At 34.6% G+C, this 16,320-nt stretch overlaps 1 protein-coding gene across 1 annotated transcript; it reads right to left on the reverse strand.

Moving 5' to 3' along the window:
* Positions 1-10,397: 10,397 nt before the first annotated feature.
* Positions 10,398-16,182, reverse strand: LOC142340581 (tumor protein D54-like). Its single transcript, XM_075391254.1, has 3 exons — positions 15,833-16,182; positions 11,867-11,984; positions 10,398-11,302 (listed from the first exon to the last, which is right to left on the reverse strand). The coding sequence occupies exons 1-3, from the start codon at positions 16,043-16,045 to the stop codon at positions 10,962-10,964; spliced, it is 672 nt and encodes a 223-aa protein (XP_075247369.1). The 5' UTR covers positions 16,046-16,182; the 3' UTR covers positions 10,398-10,961.
* Between the last annotated feature and the right edge of the window lie 138 nt (positions 16,183-16,320).

The following is a 16,320-nucleotide window of genomic DNA, read 5'->3' on the forward strand; positions in this document are numbered from 1 at the left end:
TGGTCGGCGGTTTTATCTTCTAACTATTGGTTATATGACTTCAATGACACAAGATTTCTAAATATTTAAAAAAAAATATTTGGATATTTTCGTATTACTGGTTACTTTTGAAATCTTATCACATTATCGTAATATTGATAGCTCCCATTCGCTTAAAGAAGACGTTCATTAGATCACAGATAAAGTTTTCGTAGAAAAGCTTATAGTTTAAATGGCTTCGGCACGTTCTCGTACTTTTCTATTGAATTTTTGGTTTTTGCTTGTATTTGTTGTTGTTTCCATAATCAAAATATTTTTTGTGATGTCTTATCTATTACCTATGTTTGACAAAAATCCTTGTCCTCCAATCGAGTCATAACTGAGCGCATACTTTTGAAATCTTATAACATTATCCAAACATTGATAGCTCCACATTGGCTTACAGAAGAGGTTCAGTTGACCACAGATAAAGTTTTCATAGAAAGGCTTGTGGTTTAAATGGCTTCGACACGTTCTTTACGCACTTTTCTCTTGAATTTTGGTTTTTGCCTGTTTTTGTTGTTGTTTTAATAGTCACAAGACTTATTGTGATGTCTTATTGATTATCTATGCATGACAAACATCAATGTACTCTCATCGGGGCACGTTTGAGCGTATTTATTGACTTCCGTAGAAAGTTATTGATATTAATGGCTGTTAGGACTTAAGAAAATTTTAAGAACAAATCTCAAACTTTTCTCGTGAACTTTTGGTCACTGTCAGTATTGACAGGACCCACTTGCTTTCTAAAAATAATCTGATTAACGGTTTTATCTGCTAACAATTGGTTATATGACATCAATGACAAGATTTCAATTTTTTAATTTTTTTTGGATATTTTCGTATTATTGGATACTTTTGAACTCCTATCACATTATCCAAACATTATACACATTATTCAAACATTATTCTAGTCCTATTGGCTTAGAGAGGACTTTCAGTGGATCAAACATAAAGTTTTCAGAGAAAAGCTAATGCTTTAATTGGCTTCGACACTTTCTCGCACTTTTCTACTGAATTTTGGTTTTTGCCTGTTTTGTTATTGTTTTCTCAGTCATAAGACTTATCGCGATGTCTTATTGATTATATATGCAAGAAAAGCATCCTTTTCTTCCCATCTGGTTATATCTGAGCGTAGTTATTGAACTCCGTTGAAAGATTTTGAGTTTATTGGTTGTTAAGACTTGAAAAATAATTTTTCGAAAAATGTTTTTGAACATTAACCAATCCTAAACTTTTTTTCGTGAACTGTTAGTCACTGTCAGTACTGACAGAATCCCCTTCCGTTCTACTGCAGCCAAAATTTTTCTGATTTGCGGTTTTATCTTCTACCTATTAGTTTTAAAACTTCAATGCCACGAGATTTCACAATTTTCAATTTTCGGGTACTTTTTCTTATTTTTCGATCATTTTGAAATCTTTTCCAATCATCCTATTGCTGATAGTCCCCAATGGTTTAGGGAAGACGTTCAACGGATCTTAAAGAAAGTTTTCAGAGGAGAGCTTATGATTTAAGTTGCTTCGAAACTTTCTTCTGGCACTTTTCTGCCGAATTTTTGGTTTTTGCCTGTCTTTGTTGTTGTTTTCATAGTCAATAACTTGCTGTGAGGTTTTATTGATGAAAAATGATTGACAAACAAACTTGTCGTCCCATCGCGGCATAATTTAGCGTATTTACTGGCTTCCGTTGAAAGCTAATGAATTTAATGGCGTTGATAACACGTATTTTGTCGAAAATTTCGTGGTACTAATGTATTTGTTCATATTTGTTCAGTTTTCGAAATTATATTGATAAAAGAGAGCAATCCCATTGCTCTAAAAAAGTAAATGAAAACAAAACTTTCCAGTGAAAAGTTCACTTTTTAATGCCTTCGACAATTTTCTTGCTCAATTTTTTTCTCGAAATTGCTGTTTTTGTTCTTTAGGTAGCCGTAACTTGCTGATAGGTCTCAAAGGCTTGTAATTGAGGATTGAATGAATGATGTTACCCTAAGCAGTCGGTTTATAGTGAATATTCTTAAAGTTTATGATAAAAATTTTGAAATATTCAAAATTTTCAGTTTTTGTGGTTCTTTTCGTCAAATTGTAACTTATTTTCATCAATGAGAGGTCCCATCCATTTTTTTGTATTTCAAGAACAACATATCTTTTGATATTATTTGTCACTGATGTTTTGTTTGTCGGACAATATGGTTTTTTCTGAACGTTAATTGAGTGGTCAATTTTTGTGTTTTTTTCTCTTCTTTCAGAACAATCGCGTAATAACTGATCCCAATGGTTTTCAAATGTGGCTCAAGTAAAGTAAATTATTCTCTCAGTATATACCCTTCAGACATATTAGTAGACATAACAATTGAATTAAATAATTAAATAAAAACAAAATAAAAATATAACCGACTAACGTCGGGCGAATTGCTCTCAAACGACCGGCGAGCTGTTGGCTTGGTCAGTAGCTAGCCACGGGGGGGGGGGGGGGGTGCACCGGGGGCTGATGGGGGCAGCACTGGATGGGGGGGGCAAAAGCGCGGTGGGGGGGGGGGTGGAGCCAATAGTGGGGGGGGTGGAGCCAATAGTGGGGGTGGGGGGTCAACAAAAGGGGGGGTGTCAACCTCTAAGAACCGCCCCTCACACCATAAGTATAAGTCTCCAAGACAGTTTGAGCTGAAACAGACCTGAAAGGCTCTAAGAGCACATAATGCCCGCTGGGCGCTACCTGTTTATCCCGTTTTTGAGGACGAAAAGTCAAAAGCGTCAGACGAAAAATTGGTCAAGCGAAAAATCGCATAAAAAAAAAGACCGACAGGACTAATATAATTGCTACAAACTTCGTTTGAGAGCAATTAAATATTGTATTAAATACTTAATAATCAGAAGATAGCTAATGATTTTAATGGTAGCAATAGTTTGTGTTTTCGCAAATCGTTTGTAACTTTTTGAGTTTCTCTTTAGTTCGTTTCTATGGCTTAGTCTACCCAAAGACGGGTCCTTTTGGTTTTTTAAGACTTTTTAGTAATTTATCAAGAAAAATTTAGTTAAAAGCTAATGATTAAGACTTCTGAAATTTCTTGTATTAAAAAATGTTGATTAATTTTTAAGTTTCGCCTCACTGTTCCTTCTCTTTGTCGACTTGTTACCTGGTCTCATTCGGAAAACTTTCCATCAGCTGCATAGTTAGGAAAAAGTAAAATTGTGTAGTTAAGCTTTTATCTTACTGCATTCTGACGTTGTTACTAGGTGCTTTTAAATGTAGATATTCAGTTTCTGCCGTGACATTTTTGTTTTTGCTAATTTTGTTTGTTTTTTTGTCTCGTAGTCTCTTTAATGTCAGATCTCGTTGGCGCTGTAATGAGGCATGGTATTTTCAATTAGTAGATAGGCTGTGTAACGATTGTTTTGAACTCAAATATCTATTTTTCTTATCTCTTCATTTGGTTGACAATTAAGTAAAAAATGTAGATGAGCTGGGGTTGAAACATCATGTGCGAACACACATTAGCCAGCCTCCTTGTTGTTGTTTTCAATCCTTATGTTGATTACAATGGCTACCTTCACCTCTTCCTCTCAGCGTACCATACAAACCAATTTCTTAGTAAACCAACATCAGCAAATAGCTCAAGAACAAAATCGTCAAAACTAATTAAAATGCGGAAAGTGAATAAAATAAGGGTTGTAAATATGCTGTGCAAAGCATGGTTACTAAAAGAAAGTTTTTTATTCTAACAAAAATTTCAAATGAGCAGGTAAACAGTAACAACCGATGCCATACATTTCAACTTTGACCTTTACAAAAAAGTAAGTATAAAAACCTATTCCTTTTCAAAAAAAAGAAGAGCATTTTTTTATATTCGCCTTTTTGTTTATTCAAATACCAGTTATCCAAATTTGAGCAATTGCCAACTAAAAAACCTGAATTTCGGTTTAAAGCTTTATGTACCACAAAGCAGGCTCGTTTGTCCTGTGCTGGGCACAGAATGTTCTCATATTTTCTTTTGAAAGCTGAAATGTACCAAATGACAATAATTGAAACGATTTTGCAAAAAGCCAGTCTTATCACCAAACAGTGTTTTTTCTAACTGCTGCAATAACGTTAACTTTTAGCTCAAGTTTGAAAAACGCAACAGAGGAAATTTGCGTTTCGGTTAGGGCACCGAAATGACCGCGTACCCAAACTTTGAAGAAGCCCATAGTTGCCATTAAACTATGGAAACAGGTTATCAAAAGAGGACTGCCTAAATGCAAACAAAAACCATTCAAGTTGCCATGTTTTTTGTTACTGACTGTTTTGATTCTGTCTTCATCAGTTCATTATGTCTTTGTCTATCTTTCACATTTAAGCATTTAGGAATTATTCTGATCATTAACAACACGAATGTCAAATTGATGGACTCAAAGTTTCAATTTTGCGTTTTTGACACCGTCTGATTTTCAAAGTAATACATTGCGGTCAAACACAAAAAAAAGATGGGTGCAGTAAGTTCAAAGATTTCTCCAATGCTAAATGTCTCCAATTCAACAAAATGCCTCGATATATATAAAAAATGCTATTGAAAAAATGTGACAAATAAACAAAAATGAGAAATTGCAGCAAAACAAAGAATTTCGCAAACATTTCTGGCAAAAGGTAAAACGTAGCAAAACGGTTAGCTAGTTGAAAGAAAGTTGACAATGAGAAGATATACCGTAAGATATAGTTTGTTTTAAGGATATAAAGACAAAAATTGCAACAGTCGTGTATTGAAATATCGCTATTATTGAAACGTAGTTTAAATTTGCTTTCTGAAAAAAGGATGCGATAATGATTAAAAAACTAAGAGACAGATCTGATTGCACCTGAATGAATTCAAAATGTTATCCATTGATTGCCTTCACCATAAATGAAACCACTAAATACATCAAAAAGTGCCCCACTGTAGAGCAGATCGTCATCACTGATAATCTCTCCAATCGCCCAAAACACTTAGTTGCAGAATCAAAAAAAATTCCTCAAACTTGATTCGAACCAATTGTTTTTAAACTCATTAAAACAATCATAATCTCAATAAGTGATCCACACAATATAAAATAGGAACCAATAAATACTGATAAAAGCAGCAGTCAAAGCATTGAACATTTAAAGCAGCAGTCAAAAACACAAAAATCGGCCTTTTCTACCTATAATGCCTATAATGCGTTTGGCTAAAATCATTACTTTTTGGTCACTGTTCAGTCAATTGCGCCTCCAGAACAAGCTATCTCTAAAACAATACTTTCCTTAGTTTGATAGGAAATATCTTGATAATTTTCTTAAAACAAAAAAAAAACGTAAAAATGGCTGAAAATTTTCCATTTAATTTTTCTTCTGAAGAAATATAATTCTAAATTTTATCTCTAGATAGAGACAATGATAAGCATATTAGATCTTGTATGTCTGATATGCCTTCGTAAAGTTGTCCGCATTGATTGAATTCTGACCAAATTTTACAACCTGAATCAGAATTAGGCTAACTTGGCTAAAACTATGGCCAAAATTGATGCCACCACTAATTTCCAAAAAAAAACGAAAAATATCTCTCCTTAGAATATCTCTGTACTGGAATTATACACGCAGATAAACTTAAGTCTGAAATGCTCTCAAAAACGTCGAAAAGTGTCTGAAAAAAGAAGGGCTAGCATAAAATTCTCCCATGTGGGAAAATTCAGATTTTTCGCGATTTTAGTGAATATCTTTTAAATATTCAAACGTAACACGCGACCTCTCGAATGAGAGTCCAGGACACTACCACTACGCTACACTCGTCATGCACGGTCAACGCTCACAATCGGTTTTGTATTAGCATCAGACATATATTTTGAATAAGCGCAATTCATCCGCTGGCCGGCCAATTGCCGGAGAATAGCCGCCGTTCACACGCTTGACGCACAACGGGATTGAAACAGCAAAACAAGAGATAGGAATCGACCGAATTTTTCAAAGTGTCAAAAGGTGTTCTAATTTGGCGTGCAAATTCGATTAGATTCTACAATTGTACTTAATTCAGCTTCTAAACTAAGATTATGAAGCTAAACACTAGTGCCAGCTATCAACCGCTTTCAAAAATGTTGATAACCTAATGCATTATGACAAACAAAGGACTGTATCGGTTTATCTAATTTTTTTATTTTGCACTTTTGACTTCGACTGTATTCACTAGTGCGTAATTCAATGAGTAAAAGAACTTAAAATCCATTTAGTTGAAACAGTGAGAGAGGTAAGTCATGTGCCAGACGTGAAAACCGTGACTTATGCAAAAGAAACACGTGATCAAAGGGTAAAGCAAATTTAAAAAAAGGAGAGCGCCTAAAAAAGCCGTTGAGGGGCGGACGGCTGGCATTAATTACCGAAAAATCAAAGTCATGCGTTAAAAAGCCACTCGAAGAGTGAAATCGAACAATGTTCTAGAAGAAAATGATCGAGTAAAACGAGAAAAATTTTGTAGTAAAAGCTCGACCGTTAAAAAAATAGCCGGAAACTTCGTTTGAGGGCAAGTAAGAAATTGATGACCTTATTCGCAAAACGTGATATCTTAAACATAGCCAGCACGTTTCCGAGACTTTGACCTTTAATGTGAATAAATAGAAACAAAAGAATAGAAAGAAAGCAACAATCTGCTCTATTTCCGAAATTCAATAAACTTTGTAGATTGGTGTAAAAATTGTTCAAGTAACTAAATATTTTCAAAAGCAATAGATTCTTGTTCTCTTGAAACTTTAAGGTGTTTCATATGACGCATTCAGTCGACCTTTAATCACAGTTGTTCTGCTTTTAAATTCCAGTAGTCAATTTTTCAGTTTGGCTTAGACAACAGTGATCCAAATAATTTTTCTACAATTGTACATTGAACAAGCAAAAGTAACAATAATATAACCGACTGAAGTCCGACGAGTCACTCCAAAACGATTTTGGGGGTCAATAGTTAGGAAGTCTGCTCTCTGATCCGAAAAGGGGTTAAGAAAAATGGGAGGATACAGATAAATCAAAAAGTGCACAAAAAACAACAGCAAGGCCAACTAATTGCAACATACTTCATATGAGAGCAGCTAACAAATAAATACTTTAGCCCATCAATCTTAGCTCAAAAATTTTGTGCGAAAGTTGAATCTTGAGCCAAAGATGGAAAAATCCAACACGAAAAACATTTTTTCAACATAGCTGGCAGATTGCCGCAATAGCTTTGTAGATCTGCAGTCTCAACAAAAAAACATAAAAAAAACAAAACAGACCAAAAAAATGCGTCTTTTCATTGAAGGCTGATATGTTATGTTTTGATTAAAAATCTGTTAAGTTTTTGCTGCCACTATTAGCTGCTATCAAATAACCTTCATTTAGGGTGACACACACCCATTTTACCTTATCTCTTTGAATTAAAGTAAAATAAAAGTCAATTTCAAAGTGAGGAAGGCATTTTTGAGAGTGAGGTAAGTCAAGTGTGACCAAAATATTAATCAAGCGAATGAACAAAAACTAGCTCCACTAAGACCAAAAAATGACGTCACGCACGCACTTCTGTTGAAATTGCATAAACGTATGAACAAAAAGCAGATTTGAAATGGTTGTGACGTCATATGGTCGTAACAAAAATCTTGACGACGAAATAAAAAAACATAGCAGGACAAGAATGACGTATAATTCAAAGAATTTTCGTTGACTAAACAAAACACTAGACCTAGAACGGACTACTAGTTAATTGGGAAAACCATTTCTAAGAAAATCGGATAAAATTAAAAAAAAAACAAAACCAATGTCAAAATGCCGCATGTGAACAAAATAAACATTAGCGAGAAATGGAAATTTGGTTCAAAAAACACTAGGCCTAGAAAGAACCACGAATGGACTGGGAAAACTACTTAGAAAAAATCCGATCCAAACAATCGCAAAAACAGTCAAAATCAAAGTGAAATTGCCGCATGTGAACAAAAACCCACTAGCGAGAAAGCGAATTTTTGTTCGAACACCGTTTTCTCACTCTACTTTAAAATTAGAGCAAAAAAAATTACGCTGCAAAACCACTCACTTTTCGCTCCACTTCCTGTTTCGGCGTGACCAAAATCACTTCCAATTTGCCTTCAAAAATCATGAAAATGTGTGAACAGATCTTAAAAAAACCATAGCCGGAAGAATTCCGGAAACAACTCGCAGAAAAAAATTGCCCATACTTATGACTAAAAGACTAGAACAACAATTGTGAACCCTAAACGACCACAAATGCCATAAAAATTAAGGAAGAATAGAAACGGCATTCAAAAACAAATCGAACGAAAAAAACTAGAGAACGAAAATGATTTTTTTAATAGTACACGGAAACATGAAGCCGAATAAAGTTCCTTTGCAATTAGAGCAAAGAAAAGCTCACAAAACAATGGGCAAGTCATAATAGGGTAAGAAACTTGTCTAAGATTAAAAATAAGAAAAACTGCAAAATAAAAGAAAAATGTTTTAAAATTTCAAACTTTTCAGTCATTTTTTCTAAGAAAAAATGATTTATACCAACAAAATTTTAATCAATTGGTATCTGAAAAATCCTTAAGTAACAAGCTTCAAATCCCACTTAAAGCAGTAAAACAGGTAAAAATAGGTAAAAAATCATTAAATTTCGTCTAAAAATCAGCAAAACTGATCAAAAACCTCCAAATTAGCATTTACAATCAAATTAACTACTTGAAACATTCAATTCCTATTAAAACAAATCTGAAACTAATACAATATCATAATCAAACCTCATAGTCATCAAAAGTTGCAAAAAACTGCTTTTAAAAGCCGCACGTGAACAAAACAATTTTGCTCGCTTGGAGAAAATTTTTTTTCACATCAATTTCTCGCTCTCTCAAAAACAGCGGTATGAACAAAAACCACTCTCTTTTCGCTCCACTCTTTACTTTTGTTCAGCGCCAAAATCACTCCAAATTTTTTCACGCGTTTCATTTCCCGCTTCAAAATTCACTCCAATAAAATTGATTTAAAAAAGTACTTCTCCAATACTCCTCTTCGAGTCGTAAAAAAAAGACAGCGCACCAATACAATTCAAATTCTTTGAATTGTAAAAAACCAAGAGACGCGCAATAATAGCCCCGGCTATTGCTGTGCGGCTATTAATAAACAAATCAGAATGTTTTCCAAGTATTTTCCCTGCCCAAATTAACGTTTCAAACATTCAACCGGGTTTTAACTTGGTTCACAATTATCTGCAACCTCAAATAAAGAAGCTTAATAAGACAGATATCAAATAGACCGTGAAAACTTCATTCTTAAATTTTCCTCTCCCGTTGTTAATTTAACGAAATAAATCACAGATGCATCAATTCTGTAAGTCTCAATATTTGACAATCTTCTCAATTTACAACTGATGATAATGCACTCAATCTCTCTCAACAGTGCAATCGACAATCAACAAATTATCGCATGATAAATACTGTCTGTATAGCAGTGCAGAGACATACTCGCAAAAAGATTCCGTACAGTTTCTATTTATTGAACTCAAAACTCTCAATCTACGATAGTCGATTCTTTTGATATTGAGTTGTTAAATATGATTAAAAATATACGAAATGTTGGTACATTCTGTACAGACAGCTAGAGTTATTGCTCGAGTCAAATAAAAAGGTTTACTTTCTCCTTTTCGGTTAAAATCTTAGCTATGTGAGACTGCAGCACGCATCTGTCTAATTGCTATGTCTTAGTTTGCGTTTCTCTAACATCCAAAAATCTTCTAAATCTACCAAACCAAGTTTTTCTCTAATTAACAGCCATTTGCTTAACATATTAACCGTTTAATCTCAGTCAACCTTCGAAAAATTTTCTTTATTCGAAACGATTCTGATAATGCACAAGTAATATTTTACATATATATAATAAAAGTTAAACTGCCATCTTATTCGATTATACGAGCAGCTCTCATTTCAAAAACACGCACTATTTTTCTCCAAGAAAACCGAAAATTTCTTCACCTGTCGTTAAAAAACAGTTCCCAATACCCAAATTCCAATATATCTCTGCACTGCTTAAACTCAACAAAAACAGACCTAAATATTGGCGCAAAAGATTTGAAAATTAAACTGAACAGAAAACATTTTAGATAAAATTCCAAGTTTGAAAAATCGTACAATTAATTTTTACAATTAGTACAATCAAAATAAACCCCATAGCTAACCCAAGATGCAAGCATTTGTCATCATTACTAGCATATATCGGTACCAAATTCTTGAATATATTAAGCCGTTTGTTATGCTGATTTCCAAGTTTTGCATCTTAAATAAAATGAAAACGAGACCGTCAATTACTTTTGCTCACTACCCTTGTTCTTCTTTTTAATAATAATAATACGTTCACATGGGTAAATTAAGGCCTTTGCACATTATAAGGGCGTTTAAAAGTGGGCTACTTTCGTTCTAAATTTCCATGTTCGTTTCAGTACCTGTAAACGCTAGTAATGATTCTTTAACAGGGCATCATAATACAATCATTAGAGCATGAAAAAACGACGTAATCTGATATGGGACAAAAATAAGGACACAATTATATCTGCAGCACCAACATGATGAAATTATTTTACATTCATTAAACACCGGCATAAAATCATTCACACAACATTAGTACATGAACAATTCAAAACCTCCTCCCAAATACATACGTGTAAATTACGACAAATGCCAGAAAATTCTAACTACATCCACAATTTTATATATTATGGGTACCTGCTGACCAAATTCATGCGGAAATGTGCACAAAAATGAACAATCGCTCCAGCACCCTATGCATTGATTTTAGGTAATTTGAACTATCTGATACTATACAATCATATAGTACTGTTCCCCTGACTATAAAGCAATTAATTTGTAAAAACTTTGCAAAATTTTGCAACCATCAAAAAGTCTACCTTCATCAGGGAATCACAGTAAGATATTCATACTTTGGAAGTAGTTTTATGAGGTCAAATTTGGTCACCATGACTATTAGCAACTCCGCTTTTATTTGTCGAATTTTCATCTTTCGATCCTGCAAACAGTGCTTCTGCTGCAGCATCGTCCCGTTCCAAAACCGTGCTATTATTACCATTAGCAGCACCTCCCCCACTCGTTCCTGGTACTCCAAGACCAGCGAGGGAAGATTTGAAAGAGCCGAAGCTTGATTTCATTCCTGATCCTAGGGTGGAAAAGCCAGTTTTGGTGTATGATGCTGCGTTTGAGACTGCGGACTTGCTTGCTTGCATTGCATAGGACTGGTTCAGTTTCTGGACCGTGTCAGACCCCGTCACTTTCTGAACTGCAGCACCTGCGATAACACAGCAATTGAACCAGTCAAAAAGCCGCAAATAACCCGCAAGACTAGATGGCACAAACATAACATTCATCAAGACGCAATTAAAGATCATTTCTATATCTGCCCCGCCCCAACTAATCAATGCGTTCCATTGATAAAAATATGGTTCCTGCGTAATCGCACCGGAACAGCATTAGGCCTACATTAGGCTGTTCTCAGCTGCCCTTTTTCTTATTATTCCCCACATTTCAGACTGATCTTTCAATGAGCAGCATTGCTCTTTTTTGGTGACGATGGCCACTTTTTTGCGTCTGAAACTTTCACGTGGTACCATCATTGTAGCCAACATTGGTCAGGCTATGGTCAACCTGAAGCTATTGTTAAGTAAGAGCTCATCCTTACACAGACAGCTTCACGGAGGCAGGGGATTGAACTCTCAATCATTGGCGTGTGAACCACACACCGTAACTCTCGGCTATCACGCCACAATGATCTTCAAAATAATTCCGATTGCGAATATTTTACTAGAACCACAACTTCATACATCACAACCATTAGAGTGTGTCGCAATAATACCTGATGACTCTTTGATGGTTTTGATTCCGTTCACAACATCCTTTCCCATCAGCTGAAAAGGAGTGATTCCCAATTTCTTCCTGATCACCCCCGCCTTACGCTCCTTTGCCTCAAGTACCTGAAAATAATATAACTTGAACTATGTGTTATTTTATTCGGTGATTTACCCTTCAGAACATTATTACACCACTATTTGCAACACTTTATAGATGAGGAGCCATGCGCTGTGCCAGCTTCTTCTCAAGCAATTTGAGCCGTCCCTTCGTGACTATGTCTTTTACAGCATACCATCGTCGAAAATGTCAAACTTCACATTTCAAAGTCATACTTCCAAACAAATACAGAATATTGAATCCTTTCAAAACTTTATATTCACCGTTTCGTTGCTCTTCACTAGATCTTAACGCCGTATTTTTACAACGAATAACTGTTAAAGCCCAGGAAAAAAATAATTTCTCATAATTTCACCTCTGCTCATCTTCATTGTTAAAGCTTTCGAAATGATCTGTTTTTCCAGATAATAAAAATTACAGAGCCTACAAGGTGTTTAATCTCGAATGCACAATCACATGCTAACTCCGGATTTCAAAGCGTATTAAACATACTGAGTAGATAAGCTAACTTAACAATTCAACATGTTCAGTTTTTAAAAGAAAAATAATAAGCATTTTCCAACGAAACATGCGAAGCCTGCAAGTTCAATACTTTGAAAGTTGCCGTGTACTGGATACGTCTTCCCAACAAATTTTCCCATTACTGACCAAATGCAGTACTTTTGAGCTCAAGTCCGGTTTCCTTGAAAAAAATCACCAGATTCAGACTATCATTTTGTTTCCATGGCGTTCTAAGATTTCTCATAAACGGAATTGATTATTTGAGTACTGAAAAATCTTTGAAAAATCAGAATGCCCAGTAATCACAGTAACATCTATATTCATTATCACTGATTAAAGGACTGGTAACAACAAAATTCTCTTCAAAAATGAAATCAGCCATAACTGGAACATAAACATCAACCCAAAGTGATGTAGAATTGATAAAAATAATTTTCTAACCTATGCCGCGAAGGTTCGCAACTAGCTTTGCAGAATTGAGTACACATTTGTCTCAGTCTCTCAAGTATGCAGCAGGTACCTCGTAAAACATTAACGTTTTGAACTTGGGGAGATAATCCGATTTTGAAAAATATGATTGCAAAAAATATGAATCTTCTCTAAACTGACAGCCAAAAAACAAATTTTGGTATTTAGGCGTTAAAAAGGAAGTAGGAGAGCCTGTTGAAGTATTGTTTATTTGCTTTCAATTGAGAGTTAAATATTGCTTTCATATGTATTCACCGGGTCTTGATAAGTTGAGCTGTGTGCTATTTGGATCCTAGTAAATCTAGCGTAAAAACTCGAGGAAAGGCAGAAGAACGGACAGGTTATCTTCTTTGTGAAAGCGGAGAATAGATAAATATGTTTAGAATATTTACTTCAAACATCGTTCAAGAGCAATTAATAATGTAGCTCATAATAGACCGAAACTTGACCAAGCAACATTTGTTAATACCGTATATTGTCCCGACTCCTTTTGGGAGGGAGGAATATATACTCAAAACCGTTTTTTTGTTCAGTCAATTTTGGCCGATCGATATAATCATCGTAGAGAAATGTGAGTAGTATCATTGAAAACCTCGTTCAGCATAGAATTTGAAATAAAAAAGATCTCTTTGAATTTTGATTTCTTTTGAGGAATTATCAAGGTTTAAACTTTTGTGTGAACACATGATTTTAGTCATTTTTAGCGAAATTTTCGTTCAAAAAACAGATTTTTAAAATAAAAATGTTAATTCAAAATTAGATTTTACGCTACAAAAGAAACAATTTTTCTGTTCCTAATAGAGGAAACGCGATAAAAAATGCTAGTTTTGGTCTCAAGGGAATTTTACTCCAAAAAATTCGAATTGGATTTGAAATGCTGTTTTCTGAAAACCTTTTCATATTTTTTTCATATCATATAGAGACGTGTCATGTTTCATATCACAGTTCCGTGTTCCGTTAATGACAAACCTGACTTAGAGTCAAATGAAGCCCAATGGACAAATAATTCGTTTTTACGTAATCGCTACTGTTTTTTATGGCTTCGACTCAGTTTTCGCATTTTTAATGAAATTTCGCCTAAGATTTTAACAATTTTCTGTAGTCCTGTTGCATACACTCGCTGACTGGAAGTGCAACAGGCTTCCCAAGGGTTTATTAATGAACCTATCTACTGCTTTAAAAGGACAGCTAATGGCTGTTAGATTTAAAAAAAGGTTTTCGAAAAACTTTGAACATTAACCAGCTTAAACTTATTTCGGTCAACTAGTAGATCAGTCTCTCCAATGAAAGGACCTCTTTTCCTTTTACAGAAACCACAATTAATCTGGTTAGCGGCTTTATCTTCAAAATATTGGTTTTATGACAAATTTTCACCATTTCCTTAAAATGTTTGGATACTTTTTCATAATTGTGGTTTCTTTTGAAAACTTATCACATTATTCTAAAATTAACAGTTTCCATTGGCTTAGAGAGGACATTCAAATGATCATAGATAAACGTTCCAGAGAAAAACTTACGATTTTTATGACTTCGGCACTTTCTTCTAGCGTTTTTCTACTGAACTTTTGGTTTTTGCCTATGTTTTTTTGTCATTTTCATAGTCATAAGACTTATTGTGATGACTTATTGATGATTCATGAATAAGTCATATCATTGTCTTCTCATCGAGGCATAAGTTAGCGTATTTATTGATTTCCGTTGAAAGCCATTGAATCTAATGGCTTTGATACTACGGGTTTTCGTGGTTTCAAAGATTTCGTGGTTTCAATATCTTCGTTCAAATTTGTTTTGAAGATACATTGTTACAATACAAAGAATCACAATTCCGTTAGAACAATTAGTTTGAAATAAAAGTTCTCACTGGAAAGTTAATTTTAAATGGCTTCAGCTATTTTTTTGTTAATTTGTTGAAGCTTTTGCCGTTTTTTGTTCATTATGTAGTCGTAAACATTTCGCCAAATGCTGAGAGTTCTCATTAGCTTCTAATTGAGGATCAAAATGCAGTCTGTTGGTAGCTAATAGCCTTAAAGTGTAGGATATTATTTGTTGATTTTTCTAGTTCTCCTTCTCAACTTGTAACTTATTCCCATCATTGAGAGGGCCCATGCACTTTCTTGTAATTCAAACATCAACTGATCTATTCATATTACGTCAGAACTGACGTTTTGTTTTTGGATAATATGCCTTTTCATTAAAATTTTGTTAGTGGTCAATATTTGTGTTCTTTTTTCTCTTCTTTTAGCACATTTGCGTTAATAACAGATCCCAATGATTTTCCAATGAGGCCCATGAACATTTTCAATCTTTCAGTATAATTTTAACTGAATTGGTATAATTAATAATTGAAATAAAAAAAAACCTAATATTAAGATAATAGCTAATGATTTTAATAAGTTCAAAAAATCGTGTTTTCGCACATTCTTTAATTTTTGAGTTTTTCTGCACCTTTAGTCCTTTTCTATGGCGCAGTCTAACCAAAGACATGTCGTATTGGTTTCCTCAAAACTTTTTTATTGAGTTTATGATGAAATTTTTTGTTAGTAGTCCTATTAACGGCTGATCTCGTGGGCGCTCCAATGAGGTATGGAATTATGTAATTCAGTTTGTGTGTAGCTTGGGTGTGTAACAATTTTTTAAACTCAAACTTCTCGTTTTGTTATCTCTTCATTTGGTTGACAATTAAGTCAAAATGTAGATGAGCTCGGGTCGGAACATTATGCGCGAACGCTTTTGAGATTCAACGTCTTTCCTACTGACTGAGCAACTCATTGTGAGAATGAATAGTTCCTCAAGGAAATCAACTACGACCAGCTATGACGTAAGAAAGCGCTTATACAATAGCAGAAATGGTCATTTTATTATCGTCTCTCAGCCAGTTTATTACCTGTCTCAGAGTCCTGATTTCCTCTTCTACTTTGTAGAGGTCCCTCGTCAACTCTTCTTGAGTCCTGATATCCTCGTTTGCTCTCATTGACGGAGGAGGTAGCTCCCATTCATCCTCGTCCACAAAACTACCCCCTGTGGCACCACCGGATGAGAGTGTCGTTGAGGCGACTGCACTCGCGGTCGGAGCTGAGGGTTCTGTTGTCAGAGGCATAATTGATGAGATGTGAATACACAATACCAGTCAGTGAAGTCGATTTTAACAGTGTGAAAACAATGGAAGACTCGTAACTAATTTAGAAACGACTAACTAACATGACTAGGATCTAAAAACGTAATAAAAAAGTACAGCAAACTAAGTTACTTCTGATACAGATGTATAAAAATCTGCTTATTAAACAACCCCCCCCCTTAAGTATTGCAGTAAAGTAATTAAGCCAAATTTGGACTATATTGGGTAAGAACGAATTTCCTCGACCAAACAATTTT

Source organism: Convolutriloba macropyga, chromosome 6 (genome assembly GCF_964194025.1).
Source record: "Convolutriloba macropyga chromosome 6, txConMacr16.3, whole genome shotgun sequence".
Taxonomy (NCBI): domain Eukaryota; kingdom Metazoa; phylum Xenacoelomorpha; order Acoela; family Convolutidae; genus Convolutriloba; species Convolutriloba macropyga.

Coding starts and splice junctions, on each gene's coding strand:
- LOC142340581 (XM_075391254.1), bottom strand. CDS start 16,045: ATGCCTCTGACAACAGAACCCTCAGCTCCGACCGCGAGTGCAGTCGCC. Junction 11,985..15,832: donor AAATCAGGACTCTGAGACAG/GTAATAAACTGG, acceptor TATTATTTTCAG/GTACTTGAGGCAAAGGAGCG. Junction 11,303..11,866: donor AACCATCAAAGAGTCATCAG/GTATTATTGCGA, acceptor GTGTTATCGCAG/GTGCTGCAGTTCAGAAAGTG.